Source organism: Macaca thibetana, chromosome 8 (genome assembly GCF_024542745.1).
Source record: "Macaca thibetana thibetana isolate TM-01 chromosome 8, ASM2454274v1, whole genome shotgun sequence".
Lineage (NCBI taxonomy): Eukaryota > Metazoa > Chordata > Mammalia > Primates > Cercopithecidae > Macaca > Macaca thibetana.
This window is the reverse complement of record NC_065585.1, coordinates 41,505,664-41,527,857: the sequence shown is the minus strand read 5'-3', so window position 1 is coordinate 41,527,857 and position 22,194 is coordinate 41,505,664. Positions and strand designations below refer to the sequence as shown.

Here is a 22,194-nt window from a genome sequence, read left to right as displayed (position 1 = left end):
TAGTCTGGAACTCCTGACCTCGGGTGACCTGTCTGCCTTGGCCTCCCAAAGTGCTCGGATTACGGGCATGAGCCACTGCGCCTTCCCATATTTATTTATTTATTTATTTATTTATTGAGATGGAGTCTCCCTCTGTTGCCCAGGCTGGAGTGCAGTGGCGCGATCTCGGCTCACTGAAAGCTCCACCTCCCAGCTTCACGCCATTCTCCTGCTTCAGCCTCCCCAGTAGCTGGGAGTACAGGCACCCGCCACCACACCCCGCTAATTTTTGTATTTTTAGTAGACGTGGGGTTTCACTGTGTTAGCCAGGATTATGTCCATCTCCTGACCCTGTGATCCACCCACCTCGGCCTCCTAAAGTGCTGGGATTACAGGCATGAGCCACCGCACCCAGCCTTTTTTTTTTTTTCCTTGAGACGGAGTCTCGCTGTGTCACCCAGGCTGGAGTGCTGCCTTGCGATCTTGGCTCACTGCAACCTCCACCTCCCGAGTTCAAGCAATTATCCTGCCTCAGCCTCCTGAGTAGCCAGGACTACAGGCACGTGCCACCATGCCTGGCTATTTTTTTTTTTTTTTATACTATAGATGAGTTTTTGCCATATTGGCCAGGCTGGTCTCGAACTCCTGACCTCAGGTGATCCACTTGCCTCGATTTCCCAAAGTGCTGGGATTACAGGCGTGAACCACTGCGCCCGGCCTGATTTTTATGTGTTGAACCAAACTTGCATCCTGGGGATGAAGCCTACTTGATCATGGTGGATTAACTTTCTGTTGTACTGCTGGATTCAGTTTGCAAGTATTTTGTTGATTTTTACATCATGTTCATCAACAATTTTGGCATGAAGTTTTCTTTTTTTTTCTCTTGTCTCTTCCAGGTTTTGGTGTCAAGATGATGCTGGCCTCACAAAATGAACTGGGAAGTGTCTTCCCTCCTCAGTTATTTCATGTAGTTTCTGTAGGAATGGTACTACATCTTCTTTGGACATCTGGTAGAATTTCGCTGTGAATCCATCAGGTCTTGGGCATTTTTTGGTTTTCAGGCTATTTATTACTGATTCAATTTTGGAGCTCCTTATTGGTCTGTTCGGGGAATCAGTTTCTTCCTGGCTTGGTCTTGGGAGGGTGTATGTGTCCAGGAATTTATCCATCTCTTCTAAGTTTTTTTGTTTGTGTGTGTACAGGTGTTTGTAGTAGTTTCTGATGGTTGTTCCTATTTCTGTGGCATCAGTAGTAACATTCCCTTCATCATTTCTAATTGTTTTTATTTGGATGTTGTCTTTTCTTTATTAGTGTAGCTAGTGGCCTGTTAATTTTTTCAAAAAACCAACTGCTGGATGTGTTGATCTTTTGAATGATTTTTCATGTCTCGATTTCCTTCAGTTCAGCTCTGATTTTTGTATTTCTCATCTTCTGCTAGCTTTGGGTTGATTTGTTCTTGCTTCTCTAATTCTGACTGAGTTGTGAAGTTAGTTTGTTAATTTGAGATCTTTCTTACTTTTGATGTAGGTTTTTAGTGCTGTGAATTTCCCTCTTAACACTGCCTTGGTTTTGTCCCAAAGACTCTGGTAAGTTGTATCTTTGTTCTCATTATTTTCAAAGAACTTCTTGATTTCTGCCTTAATTTCATTATTTACTCAAAAGTCATTCAGGAGCATTTTGTTTAATTTCCATTTTACTGTATTGTTTTGAGCGACTTTCATTGTGTTGACTTTTATTTTTATTGTTCTATGACCTGAGAGTGTGGTTGGTGTGATTTCGGTTATTTTACATTTGTTGAGGATTATTTTGTGTTTAATTATGTAGTTGATTTTAGAGTATATTCCATGTGGTGAGGAGAAGAATGTATATTCAGTTGTTTTTGAGTGAAGAGTTCTGTAAAGGTTTATGAGATCCATTTGGTACAATACTGAGTTCTGGTTCTGAATATCTTTGTTCATTTTCTGTGTCAATGATCTGTCTAATTCCGTCAGTGGAGTGTTGAAATCTCCCACTGTTATTGTTTCATAGTCTATGTCTCTGTAATTCTCTAGGAACTTGCTTTATGAATCTGGTTGCTCCTGTGTTGGGTGCGTATGTATTTACAATAGTTAGGTCTTCTTGTTGAATTGAACTCTTTACCGTTATGTAATTCCCTTCCTTGTCTTTTTTGATTTTTGTTGGTTTGAAATCTGTTCTGTCTGAAATGAAGATTGTCAACCCTGCTTTTTTTTTTCTGTTTTTCATTTGCTTGGTAGATTTTTCTTCATCCCTTTATTTTGAGCCTGTGAGTGTCATGTGTGAGATGGGTCTCTTGAAGACACCATACCATTGGGTCATTTTTATCCAGCTTGCCACTCTTTGCTGTTTAAGTGGGACATTTAGCCCATTTGCATTCAGGGTTAGTATTGCTCTGTGTGGATTTGATCATGTCATTGTGCTGTTGGTTGATTATTATGTTGGCCTGTTTGTGTGGTTATTATGTTGGCTTGTTTGTATGTTATTATTTTGGCTTGTTTGTGTGGCTTATTTTACAGTGGCAGTGGTCTTTGTGTTTATGTTTGTTTTTGTATTAGGTGGTAGTGGTCTTTCTTTCCATATTTAGTGCTTCTTTCAAGATGTCTTATAAGGCAGGTTTGGTGGTAAGGAAGTTTATCAACATTTTCTTATCGAAAAGGCAGAGAGGCTTTCAGTTGCCCCTGGAGGCTCTGTCCAGGGAGTTGCTGAGTTGGTACTGACTGGATCCTTAGCTCTGGTGGGGTGTGATTGGAGGCCCAGGCCTGGATGACCCACCCAGTGAGGAGATATGGGAATGGGCACCCACATAACAGTCTGGCCACTTTTCCATAGAGCTGCTTCAGTGTGCTTGGGGCCCCTTCCAGTCCCTAGTCACCTTGGATTTTCCAGAACCTGGAGGTGTCACCAGTGAAGGCTGCAAAACAGCAAAGATAACAGCCTATTCCTTCCTCTGGGAGCTTTGTCACAGGGAGGTACTGACCTCTTACTGTCCCAAGGGCACCTGCAGGAAGTGGCTGGAGACCCCAGTTAGGAGGTCCTGCCCAGTGAGGAGGAGCAGGATCAGTACCTTCTTAAGAAAGAAGTTTGGCCACATTTTGGCTGAGCAGCTGTGCTGTGCTGGGGGTCCACCTCAGCCCCCAGTCATGCCACACACTCTGAAGCCTAAAGGCTGGAATGGCTAAGTTGTCCAAACAGCAAAGATGGGAGCCCACCCCTTCCTCTAGGAGCACTGTACCAGGGGGAATTTAGATCTTTTTTGGCTGGAGAGCTCAGGCAGGGAATGGTTGGAGGCCTTAGTTGGGAGGCTTTGCCCAGTGAGGAGAAACAGGATCAGGTACTCCCTTAAAGCAGCAGTCTGGCCTCGTTTTGGTAGAGCAGCTGTGCTGTGCTAGTGGATCCCTTCTACTCCAGGTCAGCTCACACTCTCCATAGTGTGAAGGCTGGAATGGCTAAAATGCCTTAACAGCGAAGATGGTGGCCCTGCCTGGGAGCTCCTTCTTAGGTAGGTGCAATGCTGCTACTGGTAGCTGGCTGGAATTGCAAGCCAGTTGGTTTTATCTTGTGAGGTGCTGTGGAAGTGGGGCCTGCGGGCTGTTGCTGCTCAGTGCCCTGGAGTCAGTCTGTTTCCTAGGGGTATGCACAGAAGTCTAACCTCCCAGTTTGCTGGAACTGCAGCTACTTTTGTCAGAAATTGCAAGTATCTATCGCTCTAGGGTGTCCATGCATGCCTGAGCAGCTGCTCTTCTGAGACTCCATGTAGCTCTGTTTGTCAGACTGAAGGCCCTGGTTGAGTGGGTTCACAAGGAGATCTCCTGACTGAGGGTTGTATAGATCTTTTGGAGAAACGTGGTTTCCCAGGGTTGCTCATTCACTCACTGCTTCTTTGGGCAGGGGAGAATTCCCTGGGTCTGTGTTGCTCCCATGTGGGCCATTGCCCTGTCTTTCTTTTCTTCATTCTCTTTGGGTCAGGTTGTTTTCCTGATTAATTTCAGTGCAAGTACCTGGATGTTATTGTTGAAGGTGTATTTATTTGGCCCTTGTATTCCTTTCCTTGAGAGCCATGCACACTAGCTCCTTCTAATTGGCAATCTTGGCCACTCTCCTTGCTTTTTTTCTATATAAAACTGCCTCACAATAATCTGCATTTTGGGTAGGCACAGCCTTCAAGAAAAATGAAAGTATCCTCTTTAAAGAACAAAAGGAATGTTTGGCTCACATAAGGAAAGTTCTCACCCAAGTTCTCAATCAGATCTATTTGTGCAAACGAAGGATTCAAGCTTGTTTAGTTCTGATTGGCCAAGATAGTTGAGCCCTTGATTGGGTGGCTTCCTAAGACCCAAACTAGAAGGCTCTGAGATGTTTCTTCTAAAGGGCTAGTGATGGGTCCTTTCTTGCCAGGTTTTCTTGGCTTTGGTCACAGGAACTGTTCTGGCTTATGGGAGTAAAGTAGAATGTTTATCCAGATTTGCCTTTTCTATGAACAAAGGGCATGTAAACACTCTTCTTTCACTCCACCATGGCCGCTTTGTTCTGTAATCTCAATTTGAGTATTTCTTCTATTAGTCACAGTGAGTACATCTAGTCTGGAGTGCTTGGAGTCTCATTTACAGTTTAACTTCACACTAATGTGTTAAGAATTTTTGCATCTGTGTTCATTAAGGATATTAGTAACTTTCTTTTCTTGAATTTACTTTTTCTAGTTTTGTTATCAGAATAATAATGCTGGCTTCCCAAACTGAGTTGGAATGTGTTCCATTTTTTGAAAATAAGTGTGATTTTTGTGACAGATAAGTACTTGTGAAAGATAAGTATTACTTATTTTTAAAATGTTTTATGGAATTCACCATTGAAGCCATATGGGCCTGTGGTTTTTTGTGGGAAGGTTTTTTTGTTTGTTTTGTTTTAACTTTTCATTTTGAAATAATTTTAACTTTTTAGAAGAGTTGCAAAAATGATTCAGAGAGTTCCTGTATCTTGTACACCTAGGTTTCTGCAGTCAACAATTTACACAATTACAGTGTATTTATCAAAAGAAAGAAAACAGCATTGGTACAATACTATTAAACAACTGTAGGATTTATTCAAAGTTTACCATATTTTTTACTGACGTTCTTTTTCTTTTCCAGGATTCAGTCTAGGATAAGTGCATTTAATTGTCATGTCTCCTTCGTCTCTTCCAATTTGTGACAGTTTCTCACTCTTTCCTTGTTTTCATGATTTTGATACTTGTGAAGAATACTGGCGAAAGTTGTGAAAACAAAGAAAAAGAGTGTTCCTTAATTTCAGTTTTTGTAGATGTTCTTCAGTTTGGGTTTGTTTTTATTTTTCCCCTGATTCAACTGGGGTTTTGAAGTTTTTGGAAGAATACCACAGTGGTATCACATCATACTGGGGGCTAATTTTGATCATATAGTTAGAGTTGTGTCTCTCAGGTTTCTCCACTGTAAAGTTATACTTGTTTCCTTTTTATTTTCTCTTAGTTGCAAGTGAGTCACTAATTTCAGTCACTGTTTAAGGGGAGAGGAATTAGGCTCCACCACTTGAAGAATGGGTATAAAATAATTTTTAGACATCTATCTAAACCACAGTAATTAATAAATATTTGGGGGGAGATACTTGAGGCTATGCAAATATTGCTTCTCCTTTAAGCTTTGATTTCTAGTATTAGCATATATCAGTGGATCTTACCTGCAACAGTTACTACTGTGATGTTCTAATGATGACTTTCTATTTTCTTCATGCCTTTAGTATTTATTATTTGGCATTCTTCTGTAAGGGAAATACGCGCCATCTCCTCTATTTATTTATCTATATCAGTACGGATTAATAGGTATTTATTTTTCGAGGGATCATTATAATCCATATGGGGTTTTTGTTTGTCCTCAAATAGTTCCAGCTTTGGCCATTGGGAACTCTTTCAGGTTGATTTTGTGCTTTTTGACATACTCCATGTTTTTATGTTTTTGAACAATTTCTTATTTTCTGGCGTTACAAGATAATCTAGGTTAACTTTGTGTTTTTTTCTGCCTACCTGGAAAATTAGCCATTTCTCAAAGTGTCTTTGATTGGAGAATGGTATTTAGAAACAAAGATCTTTGTACCAGATGTGCTCATTGCAATTGGGATGTCACTGTTTCTAGGCTCTCTCAGCAAACAAAATGAGGAAATACTTGTATATATAAACTTGTGTAGACACACATATCTCTATTTATTTCTCAACCTCTATTTATTTATTCATCTATCATCTACCTTTAAAATATGTAAATATGTGTGATTTTATACTGATGTGTCTGACTCTAAATTTAGCACTGCAGGCAGGGTTCATTCTAGCCTCCTTTCTTTGTTTATTTGTATTCTGTGGCAGTTATTTACTCATTGCTCAACCACAGTATAAATGTAGAATAGTTTCACAATTACTAACTTGTATAGTATGGAAACAAGTTTACCAGAGTACAATGCTTATGTATTGTTATTTTTTGTCTTTGGTATTACAATTATCTAGTTAAAATATCCTTTCCTAATGTTCTTTAGGACACCTCCTTTATTCCTCACTCTCTTTTAACTAACTAGGTTATATTGTACCTTTTAAATACAATTTGATCAATTTGTCACATTTTGTATTCCTTCCAGGGATTTTTAAAAAAAGTTTGCAAACATTAAGATTTAATGTTTGTGATGCATAATTCCATGGATTTTGACACACACATAATTATCCAGCAACACTATAGAATAGTTTTAACACTCTAAAAATTTCCTTGTGTGACTTCTTTGTAGTTAATACTTCCCTCTGTCATTGACCCATTAGCCTCTACTCTGTTTTCTTTATCTATAGTTTTGCCTTTCCCAGAATGTCATATAATTTGAATCAAACCTTATGCAGCTTTTTAGTTCTCAATTGTTTCTTTTAGCAAAATACATTTAATATTTAGTCATGCTGTTCATATCAGTAGTTTATTTCTTTTTTATTGCTGAGTAGTATTCCCTTACATGGATTTACCATAGTTTGTTTATTCATTCACATCTTAACGTCTTGGTTGTTTTCAGTTTTCTGAGATTATGAATAAAGCTGCTAGAAACATTGATGTATAGGTTTTTGTGTGAACATGTTTTCAGTCTATCTGACTACATACCTAGAAAGTGGGATTGCTAGGTCTTTTGCCTTTTTGTATAAACTTTGAGTCATTGTTGATATGTACAAAACAACTTGATGAGATTTTGATTGGGATTACCATGTTTCTATAGATCAAATCATGAGAACTGACATCTTAAAAATGTTGAGTCTTTTTATCCATGAGCATGACATACTTCCCTATTTATTTAAATTTTCTTATATTTATTTCATCAGAGTTCTGTAGTTTTCCTTTTATAGATTTGGTATATATTTCTTTGGTTTATATATTGATTCAATTTTTGAAATAGATGTAGACATGTCCTTTTGTGAGCATTGGTACATTGTATCTTTCAAGGAAATGGTTCATTTCATCAAAATTATCAGATTTGGGATAGTGTTCTTACTATTTTTTAATCTTTTTAATGTCATGTGATCAGAAGTGATGGACTGTCTTTCATTTTTTATATTAGTGATTTGTGTCTTTTCTTTTTTCCTTTATTAGCCTAGCTAGGAATTTATCAATTTATTGGTCTTTTCAAAGAGGCGGGTTTGGTATTGTTTATTTTCTCTATTGATGCCCATTTTCAAGTTCATTGATTTTGTAACTTTTATTATTTATTTTCCTCTGCTTACTTTAGATTTGATTTTCTTTTTCTAGTTTACTAAGGTAGAAGCTTTATTGATTGTAGATATGTTTTATAATATATACATTAAAATGCTAGACATTTTCATCTAAGCACTGCTTTAGCTGCATCTCACAAGTTTTGATAGATTGTATTTTCGCTTTCATTTAGTTAAGCATATTTTTAATCTATTTTGAGAATTGACTCATGTGTTTTTAGAAGCGTATGGTTTAATTTCCAGATATTTTGAGATTTTTCACTGTAGTTTTGCTGTTAATTTCTTATTTAGTTTCCCTGTGAACTCAGAGCATACTTTGAATGATTTGTATTCTTTTAAATGTATTAAAGGGCGTTTCATGGCCTAGAATGTGGTCTGTCTTGGTGTATGTTCCCTGGGCGCTTAAGAAGAATATGTATTATGCTGTTGTTGGATAGAGCATTATAAAATGTTCATTAGATCAATTTTATTGATGCTGTTCATTTCAACTACATCTTCACTGATTTTCTGCCAACTGTATATGTCAATTATTGATAGCTGTGTAAACAGCATCTGTAACAGTGGATTAATCTCTTTATCATTGCAAGTGTATCAGTTTTTGCCTCCTGTATTTTGACACTTTGTTGTTATGTACGCACACATTAAAGATTGTTATGTTTTCTTGGGGGCATTCATCCTTTTATTACTATGAAATACCTTGATTTATCTCTGATAATTTCCCTTGCTCTAAAGTTGGCTTTGTTTGAAATTCATGTGGATACTCTAGTTTTCGTTTATATTTAAAGTGGGTTTCTTGTAGAGACAATACATTGCTTGGTGTTATTCATTTCTTCAATTTCTTATTGATACATAATGGATATACAAATTTTAGAGGTATGTGTAATGATTTAATACATTAGTATATTCTGTAAGATTAAATCAGTGTCATTGGGATGCTCATCACCTTAAATATTTGTCTTTTCTTTATGCGAGAAACATTTGAGTTATTCTCTTCTGTTTTGAAATATACAATAGATTATTGTAAACTATTATTACTGTACTGATCTATCAAACACTAGGTCATATTTCTTCTGTCTAACTGTATATATGTACCTATCAATCAATCTCTCTTAATTCCCCATTCCCATGGGGCTATAGCTTGGTTATTGTTTGTTTGTCCCTACCAAATTTCATGTTAAAATTTGATCCCTAGTATGGCAGTGTTGGGAGGTAGAGCCTAATGTGAGGTGTTTAGGTCATGGAGGTGTATCCCTCATAAGTAAATTAATGCCCTTCTTGGGAGTGGAGGGTGAGTGAATTCTCATTTTGTTCATTCTCATGAGTTTTGGTTGTTAAAAAGAGCCTGGCACCTCCTGCCCTCTTTCTTGCTTCCTCTCTTTCTATGTGATCTCTGCATGGCACCCCTCACCTTCCACCATGAGTGGAAGCAACTTGAGGCCCTCATCTGATGCAGATGCTGTTGCCATGCTTTTTATAAAGTCTGCAGAACTATAAGCCAAATAAACATTTGTTCATTATAAATGACCCAGCCTAATGTATTCCTTTATAGCAACATTAATGGACTAAGACATTGTGTCTTTTGTTTTTCATCCATTCTGATAGTCTCTGCTTTTTAATTGGTGTATTTAGACCATTCACATTTAAGGTGACTATTTTTAGTAGGATTTATGGTTACTGTATTTGTAACTGTGCTGCATTTATTGCGCTTGTTTTATTTCTTATTTTGTCTTCTAATTTTTCTCTCTCTTCTTTCCCTTTATTTTAGCATTTTATATGATTCTATTTTCTCTCTTCTTTTAGCATATCAATTGTACTTCCTTTTAAAATTTTATTTGGGTGGTCGCTTAAGAGATTGTAGCATTTATTTATAATGAATCCAAGTCCACTTTAAAATCACACGTACAACTTCACAAATGGTGTAAACCTGGTAACAGATTATTCACAATTCCCCTCTTCTGTACCATATAACATCACTGTAATTTATTTCACTTATCCATAAAATACTGTCACAGAATACAATATTGCTATAGTTCCATATTTGACAAACTGATAGATTAAGAATAAGAAAAATAAAAGGTTTTATTTTATCCTTATTTGTTCCTTCCCTAATGCTATTCCTTTTATTAAATGTACATCAGAATTTCTGACCTATATAATTTTCTTCTCTCTGAAGGAAATGAAAAACTTCTTTTTAGTATTTCTTGCAAGGCAGATCTGGTGACACATTTTTACAATTTTTGTTTGTTTGAGAAAATATTTCTTTCTGACTTTTGAAGGATAATTTGACTGGGTGTAGACCTATAGGTTGGTTGGTTTCTTTATTTAACACTTTAGATATTTCATTCTACTTTTTTCTTTTCTGTATGAACAGAAGTCTGATGTAATTCTTATACTGTTTCTCTGTAGATAAGGTGTTTGCTTTTTTTCTTTCAAAATGTCATCTCTGTCTTTCATTTTCTGCAGTTTGAATAGTACATTCTTATTTGAAACATTTTTTGATATTCATCCTATTTGGTGTTCTCTGAGCTTCCTGGATTCCTGGTTTAGTGTTTGTCATTAATTTTAGAAAATTTTCAGTTGTTATTACTTAAAATATTTCTTTTGTTCCTTTCTTCTCCATCTGCTATTCCCATTACACATACGTTATAGTTTTTATAATTGTCCCTCAGTTTTTGAATATGCTGTTCCATCTTTTTCACTGTTTTGTCTTTTTGTTTTTCAGTTTTAGAAGTTTTTATTGACATATTTTCAAGCTCATTGATTGTTTTTTTGGCCAAGTCTACTGCTCTGTTGATGAGTCTATCAAAGGCATTCTTTATTTCTATTGTTTTTTTCTTTTTGGCATTTCCTTTTTGATTCATTCAAGAGTTTGCCTCTCTTTGCTAACAGTGCCAATGTATTCTTGCATGTTGTCTATGTTTCACATTGGAACTCTTAGTATATTAACCACAGCTATTTTTCCCAGTCTAGCAATTCCAAATTTTCTGCCATATTTGATTTATGCTTTCTTTGTCTCTTCAGAAATTTTTTCTTGCCACTTAGAATGCCTTGTAATTTCTTATTGAAAGCTGGACAAGGGTTATTCAGTAAAAGGAGCTTAGGTAGTTAGCTTTTAAGTGTGACATTTTATGTTGATCCGGACAAGAGTTAGACTGTGTTTACTGTTTATTGTAGCTGTGGCATCAGAGGCTATAATTTCTTCTATTGTCCTTGTGTTTATCTTTTTTTTTTTTTTTCTGTTTTGTGTTTCCGTATTGACTCCTTACTAAATAGTTTCTGAGGATTGCAGTTCTTTTGGTTGTTTCACCTGTTATTATATAAGAACTCTACTGATTTGGTGGTAGGTGTAGAGGAAGGAGAGGCATCTGATAGTTCTGTCATTGGGCCTCAGTCTGTCAATGAGCTTGAGTTGAATATTTTCTTCTCCCTACATTGAAGGCTAGAAAGGACTGGAATTTGGTATTTTCCATTTTCTACATTGAAGGCTAGAGGAGGATGGAATTGGATATTTACCTTCCTCAGGCCTGTTAAGCTTTGGCAAAACATCGTCTTTTATAAAATAGTTTCCCTTGAGAGAAGACCTTGTTAAAAGAGAAAGCTTCAAGTGCATTTCAAAATGGTTACTTTCCTTCTCCCCCTATTGGATGCAGGAGAGGATTTTTCTCTGATTTTCACTGAGAGAACCTGGTAGAGCTTCTGGAGATAAAACTTATGCAAGTGTGTTGGCACCCGTAAGACTGAGAAACTAAGATTTGGAATTTGAAACTTAAAAAGTAGTCTACCCTGAGCCTCTGGCAATTAATTATAAAGTGTTTGTGGATATACTGGTTCCACCTGCAGGCCTCTGCTACTGGGCTTTTGGTTCTGGTAAGCTGTGGAACTTGGCATTTGTCTGTTTAGTTTTTGTGGCAGCAGTTTGCGAGGTCACATTAATTTCTTGATGATGCTAACAAGAGTTGTTGATTTTCAGTTCAGCTTTTTTTCTCATTTTGAGGATGGGAGTGATAATTTCCAAGCTCTTTATATGTCAGATTGGAAACCAGAATCTCCTCATCAGCTTCTTGGAATGGACGAATGTAGGCGTTCACTGTTAATAATGTTAGCATATTGTCAGAGAAATAGGTGATGTAATTAGTTTCTCATATTATCAATTTTTAATTCATTATCTCAACATTTTAATTTTGGTGTGATACTTTGCAGTGTGATTTTATCTAAAATATTGGCAAAAGGAGAAGAATAATTTTATACTTTTAACTGTGTTTAAAGGCATTTTAAATATTTATTTAAAACAAATATAAAATATAAATATTTTAAATATTTATACATATTTTGTTTGGGAGGTTGATGCAAATATTTTACATTTTATATATAGATATTTTTATGAAATCCAGTTTTAATAATTTAGAGTTTTATGGCTATGTTTTCTAGTAAAGATTTTGAAATGGGAAACTGATTTTTAGATTGATATCAACATTTATGATACAAACTTGTCACTGATTAAGAGCAACATGATTTCTTGCAGATTCTCACCCAGGACTTCTTTAACAAGTAAATGAGCTCATTTACATATTTATTTCAGTATTTCTTGTTTTTAGCAAACTATTATTTGGTGAAGGGTCATTTTAATTGTTCTTCATTTTAATGAGCTCATATGGTAATCTTTCTTTGCCATTATCTTTTTATCTTTTTGTGAATGTTTTGTTCTAAAAAGAGATTTTTGTCTTTTTCTCAAAGAAATACAAGTTTTCTAAATAGAATTCAGTGTCACTATAGTTTGCTTGTGTTTGAATGTTTATATGACATTTGGTTTTAAACTAAGAATCTTTTAAATATTAATCCATTTTGTGACTATATTTAAATTCTAAATGATGTGACTTTCATTCTTGCAAATAAGATATTACACTCTGAATTTTATAAAGAGAATACAGGATATAATTTTATTGTTAATATAGAAATGTTTATTATTTATAAATAATAAACAGTTATATTTGTTATTGTGACACAAATATGTCTAAGAGTATGCCTTTCATTTATTGCTATATCATTAAAAAATGAACACAGTGTAAAAGTGAATCAATTTGATCTAAAGACAATTTAATTTACAGTGTTAGATACAGCCTTCTAATGAAAGTCTAGGATTTTGCTGACCAGTTTTCATGACTAATTATTAGTTTCCCTTTGAGAAGGTAAAAACTAATAAACTGATCGTGTAGTCATAAGTTTACCTCTTAGGATAAGTTCTAGGAAATTGTGAGAAGTCAAATTTCAGAGGCTTTTTTTTTTTTTTTTTGAGTTGAGCTTTTTGGATGAGTAGGATTTTTTTTTTTTTTTTTGGATTTTTTTTATTATGATACTTTAAGTTCTAGGGTACATGTGCATAATATGCAGGTTTGTTACATATGTATACTTGTGCCATGTTGGTGTGCTGCACCCATCAACTCGTCAGCACCCATCAACTGGTCCTTTATATCAGGTATAACTCCCTTAGAGGCCTTTATTATGCTTGTGTACGATTTTTCTCTACCTTGTCTTATTTCATTTTGATATTCAGTGATCTATATTGGGTCAGTCTCCCTTAATTTCCTGAATATTGTGAAAGCAGTACACACTAATAGGTCTGTAGAAGGAATAATTTAATTTTAATAAAGGAATATTAAAAAATGAATAATATTAATCCCAAGAATGACTCACTAAATATGTGCCACATGAGGTGGAAGTTTTTTTTTAGTTAGGTGTACCTAATTTTTCATATCATATGCATCATGAATTACTTGTCTCCTTTTTTTTTCTTCAATTTTTATTTTAAGTTCAGGAGTACATGTGCCAGATGTTCAGGTTTGTTACACAGGCAAATGTGTGCCATGGTGATTTGCTGCACACATCATCCCACAACCTGTGTATTAAGCCCAGCATTCATTAGCTATTCTTCCTGATGTTCTACCTCTCTCCACACCCAGCTCCAGCAGGCCCCAGTGTTTGTTGTTCCCCCCGGTGTGTCCGTGTGTTCTCATCATTCAGCTCCGACTTATAAGTGAGAACATGTGGTGTTTAGTTTTCTCTTCCTGTGTTAGTTTGCTGAGGATAATGCCTTTCAGCTTTATCCATGTCCCTGCAAAGGACATGATTTGGGCTGAGACAATGGGGTTTTCTAGATGTAGGATCATGTCATCTGCAAAGAAAGATACTTTGACTTCCTCTCTTCCTATTTGAATACCATTTATTTTTTTCTCTTGCCTGATTGCCCTGGCCAGAACTTCCAATACTATGTTGAATAGGAGTGGTAGGAGAGAGTATCCTTGTCTTGTGCTCATTTTCAAGAAGAATGTTTCCAGCTGTTGCCTATTCAGTATGATATTGGCTGTGGCTTTTTCATGTATGGCTCTTATTATTTTGAGGTATGTTTCTTCAATACCTAGTTGATTGAGAGTTTTTAACATGAAGGGATTTTGAATTTTATTGAGGGCCTTTTCTGCATCTAATTAGACAAATTATGCATTTTTTTTTTTTTTTGACCTTCAGTCCTGTTTATGTGATGAGTTACATTTATTTAGTTTTGTATGTCAAACCAACCTTTTATCTTGGGAATGAAGCCTACTTTATCATGGTGGATATACTTTTTGATGTGCTGCTGAATTCGGTTTGCCAGTATTTTGCATTGATGTTTGACAGTTTTTGCATCGATGTTCATCAAGGACATTGGCCTGAAGTTTTTTGTTGTTGTTGTATCTGTGCCAGGTTTTGGTATCAGTGTGATGTTTTTGCATTGATGTTCATCAAGGACATTGGCCTGAAGGTTTTGTAGGTTGTTGTGTCTGTGCCAGGTCTTGGTATCAGTATGATGTTGGCCTCATAGAATGAGTTAGAGCGGAGACCCTCCTTTTCAATTTTTTGGAATAGTTTCAGTAGAATTGTACCAGCTCTTATTTGTACCTCTGGTAGAATTCAGTTGTGAATCCATCTCGTCCTGGGCTCTTTTTGAGTTGGTAGGCTATTTATTCCTGCCTCAATTCAGAACTTATTATTGGTCTTTTAACAGACTCAGTTTCTTCCTGGTTCAGCCTTGGGTGGGTGTATGTGTCCAGACATTTATTCATTTCTTATATATTTTCTAGTTTATGTGCATAGAGGTGTTTATAGTATTCTCTGATGGTGGTTTATATTTCTCTGGGGTCAATGGTGATATCCCTCTTATTTCTGATTGTGTTTATTTGATTCTTCTTTCTTTTTTATTGGTCTATCTAGTGTTCTATTACATTAATTTTGTTTAAAAAAAAAACCCAGCTGCTGGTTTCATTGATTTTTTTTTTTTAAGGATTTCTTTTTAATATTTGTATCACCTTCAGTTCAGTTCTGATCTTGGTTATTTCTTGTATTCTTTTAGCTGTGGAGCTTTCTCTTGGTTTGCCAGTTTTTTTAGGTTTTTTTAGGTGTGATGTTAGGTTGTTAACTTGAGATCTTTCTAGCTTTTTGATATGGACATTTAATGCTATAAATTTCCCTCCTAACACTGCTTTTGCTGCATCTCAGAGTTTCTGGTACATTGTGTCTTTGTTCTCATTAGTTTCAAAGAAGTTTCTTATTTTTCCCTTAATTTCATTATTTACACAGGAGTCATTTAAGAACAGGTTGTTCAATTTCAATGTAGTTGTGTGTTCTTGAGTGATTTTCTTATTCTTGAGTTCTAATTTGATTGTGCTGTAGTCTGAGAGAATGTTTGTTATTATTTCAGCTCTTTTATATTTGCTGAGGAGTGTTTTCCCTCAGATTATGTGATACATTTTAGTTAGATAAAATTAAGTGCCATGTGGTGATGAGAAGAATGTATATTCTGTTCTTTTCTTGGTGGAGAGTTCTTTAGGTATCTATCAGGTCTACTTGATTCAGTGCTGAGTTCAGGTCCTGAATATCTTTGGTAATTTTCTGTCTCAATGTGTCTCATATTGACGGTGGGGTGTTAAAGTCTCCCACTGTTTTTGTTTGGGAATTTTAAGTCTTTTTGTCTCTAAGAACTTGCTTTGTGAATCTGAATGCTCCTGTATTGGGTGTATTTATATTTAGGATAATTAGCTCTTCTTGTTGAATTGAACCCTTTATCATTCCATAATAACCTTCTTTGTCTTTTTTGATCTTTGTTGGTTTAATGTTTTTGTTTTGTCAGAAACTGGAATTGCAACCCCTGTGTTTTCTGTTTTAAATTTGTTTCGTTCCTCTATCCTTTTATTTTGAGCCTATTGTGTGTCTTTGCATGTGAGATGGGTCTCTTGAAGACAGCATACCAATGGGTCTTGGTTTTATATCCAACTTGCAATTTTGTGTCTTTTAATTGGGGCATTTAGCCCATTTACAGTTAAGGTTAGTATTGTTATTTGTGAATTTGATTCTGTCATCATGATGCTAGCTGGTTATTTTGCATACTTGTTTATGTGGTTGCTTCATAATGTTACTGTTCTGTGTACTTCAGTGTGTTTTTGTAGTGGGTAGTAATTGTTTTTCCTTTTTATATTTAGTGCTTTGTTCAGGAGCTCTTGCAAGGCAGGCATGGTGGTGGAAATTCCCTAAGCATTTGATTGGAAGAAAAGGATCCCTTTTCTCCTTCACTTATGAAGTTTAGTTTGGGTGAATATGCAGTTGTGGGTTGGAATTTCTTTTCTTTAATAATGTTGAATATTGGCCCCTAATCTTTTCTCACTTCTAGGGTTTTTGCTGAGAGGTCCTCTGTTAGTCTGATGGGCTGCATTTTGTAGGTGACCTGACCTTTCTATCTGGCTGCCTTTAACATTTTTTCTTTCATTTGTATATTGCAGAATCTGATTATTATGTGTCTTGGGGTTGATCTTCTCATGAAGTAACTTACTGGGGTTCTCTGTATTTCCTGGATTTGAATGTTGGCCTTTCTCTGTTGGGGAAGTTCTCCTGGATGATATACTTAAGTATGTTTTGCAACTTGGTTCCATTCTCCCCATCTCTTTCAGGTACCCTAGTCAGTCTTGGGTTCCATCTTTTTAAAGAATTTCATATTTTTTGGAGGTTTTGTTCATTCCTTCTCATTCTTGTTTATTTTTTTTTCTGTTCTTATATGCCTGTCTTATGTCAGAAAGATACTCTTCAAGCTCTGAGATTCTTTTCTCTGCTTGATCTGTAGTTCTCATGTTGTGTTTTTCAGCTCCATCAGGTTGGTTATATTCCTCTCTAAACTGGCTGTTCTGGCTATCAGCTCCTGTATTGTTTTATCATGATTCTTAGCTTCTTTGCATTGGGTTACAACATGCTCCTTTAGCTCAGCAAAGTTTGTTATTACCCACCTTCTGAAGCCTACTTGTCACTTCATCCGTCTCAGCCTCAGTCCAGTTTGTGCCCTTGCTGGAGAGGTGTTTTGGTCATTTGGAAGAGAAGAGCCATTCTGGCTTTTTGAGTTTTTAGCATTTTTTGGTTGATTCTTTCTTTATGGGCTTACCTACCTTTGGTCTTTGGGGTTGGTGACCTTTGATTTGGGTTTTTATGGGGTCTTTTTTTATTGATGTTGTTGTTTTTTTCTGTTTTTCTTTAAGTGATGGCACTGTTTCGTGGGGCTGCTGTGGTTTGCGAGGGGTCCCCTTCAGGCCCTAGTTGCCTTCGTTTCTCTCCTACCCCGAGTTATCACCAGTGAAAGCTGTGAACCAGCAAAGATGGCAGCCTTCCCCTTTTTCTGGAAGCTTTGTTTCAGTGGGGCACTGACCTGTTGCTGGCCCAAATATGCCTGTAGGAGGTGACTGGAGACTCCTGCTGGGAGGTCTCACCCAGTCAGGAGGAACAGGATCAGGGATCTGCCTAAAGAAGCAATCAGGCAGGCCTTTGGTAGAGCAGGTATGCTGCATTCAGGGGTCCTTTCTTTGTCTGGACCATTTGAATTCTCCAAAGCTGACAGGCTGGAATGGCTGAGTCTACTGAACCGCAGGGACAGAGAACCACTGGGAGCTTCATCCCTGAGAAAGATCAAAGCTGTGTCCAGAGAATCCTTGCTGGAGTGGCTGAAGCCGTCACAGGGAGGTCTTGCCAAGTGAGGACGAATCAATCGGGTTCCGCTTAAAGAAGCAGTCTGGCCATGATCCATCAAGGCAGCTATGCTGCTCTCTGGGGGACCCCTCCTCGTCCAAACTGCCTGTATTCTTCAAAGTTGGCAGGCTGAAATGACTGAGTCTACTGAACCACAGAGATGGTGGTCACCCACCCACCTGGGAACTCAGTCCTGACTCAGGCAGACTCCAACCTGCTGCTACCAGCTGACTGGAATTCCAAGCCAGTGGGTCCCAACTTGTGGGGCACCATGGAAGTGGGGCCCACAGAATGATGCCACTTTGCTTCCTGGACTCAGTCCCCTTCCTAGGGGCATTCACAGATGGATCTCCTGCCTTGCCACAGATTCCGGGGCCAGAGTATGCAAAACTCCTGGGTCTCTGTGTGTGTCTAAGCAGCCGCTCTGCTGAAACTTCACATAGCTCAGTGTATTGGACCCAAGGCCTTGGTGATGTGGGTTCATGAGGAGATCTCCTGATCCATTGGTTGCAAAGATCTGTGGGAGAAGCGTGGTTTCCTAGGCAGGTCACACAATCACTGACCACTTCCCTTGGCTCTGTGCTGCTGCCAGGTGGGCTATTGCCCCACCCTGCTTCTCTTTATTCTCTGAGGGTCAAGTTGTTTGCTTAGTCAGTTTCAATATGAGAACTCAGATATTTCAGTTGAAGGTGCTGAACTGACTTGCTCCTTTCATTCCTCTCCTTGAGCGCTGTGGACTGCAGCTGCTTTCAATCGGCTGTCTTAGCTTTCCACAACTGTCTACTTCTAAATCAGTTTCTGACTGTGAATTTTTAGATTTTTGTAATATAAAAATATCTTCTCATCTCAGAGAATTAGAAAGCAGTTTTTTCTATATGCTATTTTAGACAAGACTTTATTGAACTCAGCAGAACTAGAAGTGAAGCACTGACTTATTATAGTTATTTATATACTATTTATTTAAATTCATTTTCATTCTGGAATAGTTGTTTGCATAATTAACTTATGAACATTTCTAATTTAATATACAGTTATTTTAATAGCTATTTTAAGAGAGTTTGAATACTTGCCCTCCCCCATCCCCCATTCCTTTCTCTGCTTCTTTAGGCATAAAGAAATTCATTTGTAAGCCTTTTAAAAATACATTCATAAAACTCTATGTTTTATTTAAAATACTTATGCCTTATCTCAATATTAAGGAAAAATTAAGAAAAGGAAATCTATTTGCGCTTAACCAAATGTAATTGTGTTTAATATAGTATGTTAACATAATTATTTTAAAATCTTTAATATCAATAAAAATATTCAGAAAACTTCAGGACCAAATCATTGCTTTAAAACAGAGGTAGAATTTTAATATTAGTTTTCTGTTGAGAACAAATGATTCAATTTCTCTTTTTTTGTGTAAAATTGATTGAAACGTATAATTTCAATATATGGCAAAGCACTGAGTCTTTCTATATAAAATTCTTATTTTTGGTGTCCATTTTATATGAACACAAATTTGTAAATAGAAGTCTCTTCATAGTACAGTGCACTCAGTTGTGCAAACTTATCTTTTTAGGGTCAAAGAAGAACACAAACCACAACTGACACAGTAAGTAAATGTATTAAGAGTGTAGTAGGCTTGACTTCTGTACTTTTGCCACATACTGCTTTCTGGTATTAGTTTATACTAATACTGGATAGGCTGCAGCTAGTGTGTCTTCTGCTTTCTGACTCTCTGGCTTGTAAGAGAGCTGCCTGCAGCTTCTTACTTCACCCACATAGTGACTGGATGTAGTTTTTTGCTGCCTGCTTGTGGACTAGTTAAGTGTTCAAATTTAATTTCCCTACATTTTGACTGCCTGGATAATTGGAGCTCACATTACCATTGGCTGTAGCTTTTGTGCCTGTGTATTTTTATTATGGATAAGAAAACATTAACCTACATTGTTATTCATTTGGTTATTCAGTCACATTATTTGCTTATTTAAACAGGTGGTTTCCCTTTAGTGGAATCACTGAACTGGTAAATAACGTTCTTCAGCCCCAGCAAAAACAACAAAATGAAAAGGAGCCCCAGACGTAAGTAAGCTGATCTATATAGACTAAATATTATCTCTGATAGCATAACATACTGAAAAGTATGTGTTAAAATACTGTCTTTGGAATAGTATGCCCTCAGAAAGGAAATTGATACTATTACCCTTAATGGAAATCTAAAAAGATGGCAAGGATAATTAATAGGGTAGTTAAAAAGAAGAGGTAATTCCCCCTACCCCGCTATATTTTAGTATAAATAATGTAAGCCATACTTATTCAGTAAAACATCCTTTTCCAACAATGCAATATGTAACTAGAGTGTGTTTCTTTCAAAATTGTTCTAGAGAACGTTAAAAGATATTAACCCTCAAAGTCAATATTTGGTCAAATAGTTTTGGAAAGGTGGTTTTAAAAAAGGTTAAGCAAGTTTCTTTATTACAATTATTCAGAGAACCCAAATATGCCCCAAGGGTATTAGAACATACACTGTTTAATACATTTATTTGACCACTGAATCCTGTTTTTACTAAACATTTCATTAGGTTATGAAATATAATTTGGGAAATGTGGCAATATATTCTCACACTGACCTGAAACATTAAAGAAGTATTGATTAATTTTTTTGTTAATAGATTAAAAACACTGTTTAGAAAGTTGTTCACTTCTGTATCATTTTAATTTTGTGCAAGTAATATTATTTATGTTGTGAAGTTGAGGTAGCTCAGGATGTGAGAGAGACCGCATATATTTAAATTCCAGTCTTCTGACAGTTGCCATAATATTCAGAGGTGCTCCAACCACTTATCCTCAGTGCTTCCTTTTGAATTATGACTTCGGAGAAGCTGGTTTGGTTGTAGGAATGGACAAGTTGAAAAGTGACATGGACCCCAGGAGAGAATGAGAATGATGAGTATGATGAAACACTCAGAAAAACATTCATGTTTTGCCTTTAATGCAGAGTAAAAGATAAACATCTTTTTTGTCTTGTTGCTATTGATGAGGATAATCTCCTCATCCATTTTATGCTACTTTGCATACATTTTATGTTATATTTTGTCAGGGTTTTAGTTTCAACTGAAGTAAAAGTATGATGTGATATACTCTTCCTAATAGTTAATATGTAGTTCTCAAATTGGAACTTTTCCTGTACTTAAGGTCATTGAAGTCAGGCCAGTATTTGTCTTGCCTACTGTTTTATTCTTGGCATTTAGCAGAATGCCTAATACATAGTAGGAACTCAATAAATATTTCTTCATAATTGATTTATCATATTTTATCCTTTTATGACACAGGAGTTTTATGACATAAGGAGTAAAATTAAATTTAATAATTTCTTTTCTAACTAGCAAGCATTATATTAAAATGCCACACAATGTCATTGTTTTGCTTTTTCACTATGGCACTGAAGCTTACAATAAAATAAAATGGAGAAACCAATAACAAAACATAATTAGATATAATTTTGTCTTGGTTTTAAATGACTTCAGTTATGTATCTTGTGTGTGAGGTTTTGAAAATAATCAAGATTGTGCCATATTATGTATTAGATTACCATGGCCATTAAATAAAATGACAGATATTTTGTGACTTTTAAAAAATGATATTTAGGCCAGGCGCGGTGGCTCACGCCTGTAATCCCAGCATTTTGGGAGGCCGAGGTGGGCGGATCACGAGGTCAGGAGATTGAGACCATCCTGGCTAACACGGTGAAACCCCATCTCTACTAAAAATACAAAAAATTAGCCAGGTGTGGTGGCGGGCGCCTGTAGTCCCAGCTACTCGGGAGGCTGAGGCAGGAGAATGGCGTGAACCCGGGAGGCAGAGCTTGCAGTGAGCTGAGATTGCACCACTGCACTCCAGCCTGGGCAACAGAACAAGACTCCGTCTCAAAAAAAAAAAAAAAGATATTTAGATTACTGTAACAAAGTGACATTTGATCGGCATAAACACAAAAGAAATCACTTTAATAATAAATATAATCCAATCTGCTTTGATTTTTGGATAGGAAGATGGTAGAAAAAATTAGCACTTTTGGATGATTTAAAAATTAATTCTTGGTTAATTGGTATTATTTCAATTAAGATGTCTTTGACAACTAATTCATTCTTGCTCTGTGATTTATGTAGTTTTAAAAATTCAGAATCAATATATTCTCTTAATAGTTACATTCTTCATCTTACATTCTTGTTACATTGAAGATTTTTGGTATTTATTTTTCTAGAAGCCTTCCTTTTATCTTTCTGAACCACAGACCAGGGTTACTTCAGAATGCCCTTTAATTCACTTACTCTCTGTTTGGAGTTATAAGGCTTCTTCTTTCTGCGTTATCTTGTTTCTTTCCCAATATGAATACTATCTGAGTGGGATAACTTCCTATCTGCTTACTTTCTATTATTCATCCATAAAATTAT

At 36.2% G+C, this 22,194-nt stretch overlaps 1 protein-coding gene across 40 annotated transcripts in view; it reads left to right on the top strand.

Annotated features, from left to right (window-relative positions):
• Positions 1–22,194, top strand: part of RIMS2 (regulating synaptic membrane exocytosis 2) — a 752,308-nt gene that overhangs the window by 118,630 nt on the left and 611,484 nt on the right. For 26 of the 40 annotated variants that reach the window (XM_050800643.1, XM_050800641.1, XM_050800657.1 and 23 more), the window contains exons 2-3: positions 19,323–19,355; positions 19,739–19,825. The exons of the other annotated variants lie outside the window; for them this stretch is intronic. In XM_050800643.1, the coding sequence (XP_050656600.1) occupies positions 19,323–19,355; positions 19,739–19,825 (120 nt within the window). The remainder of the gene's footprint in view (positions 1–19,322; positions 19,356–19,738; positions 19,826–22,194) is intronic. 40 annotated transcript variants of the gene reach the window in all.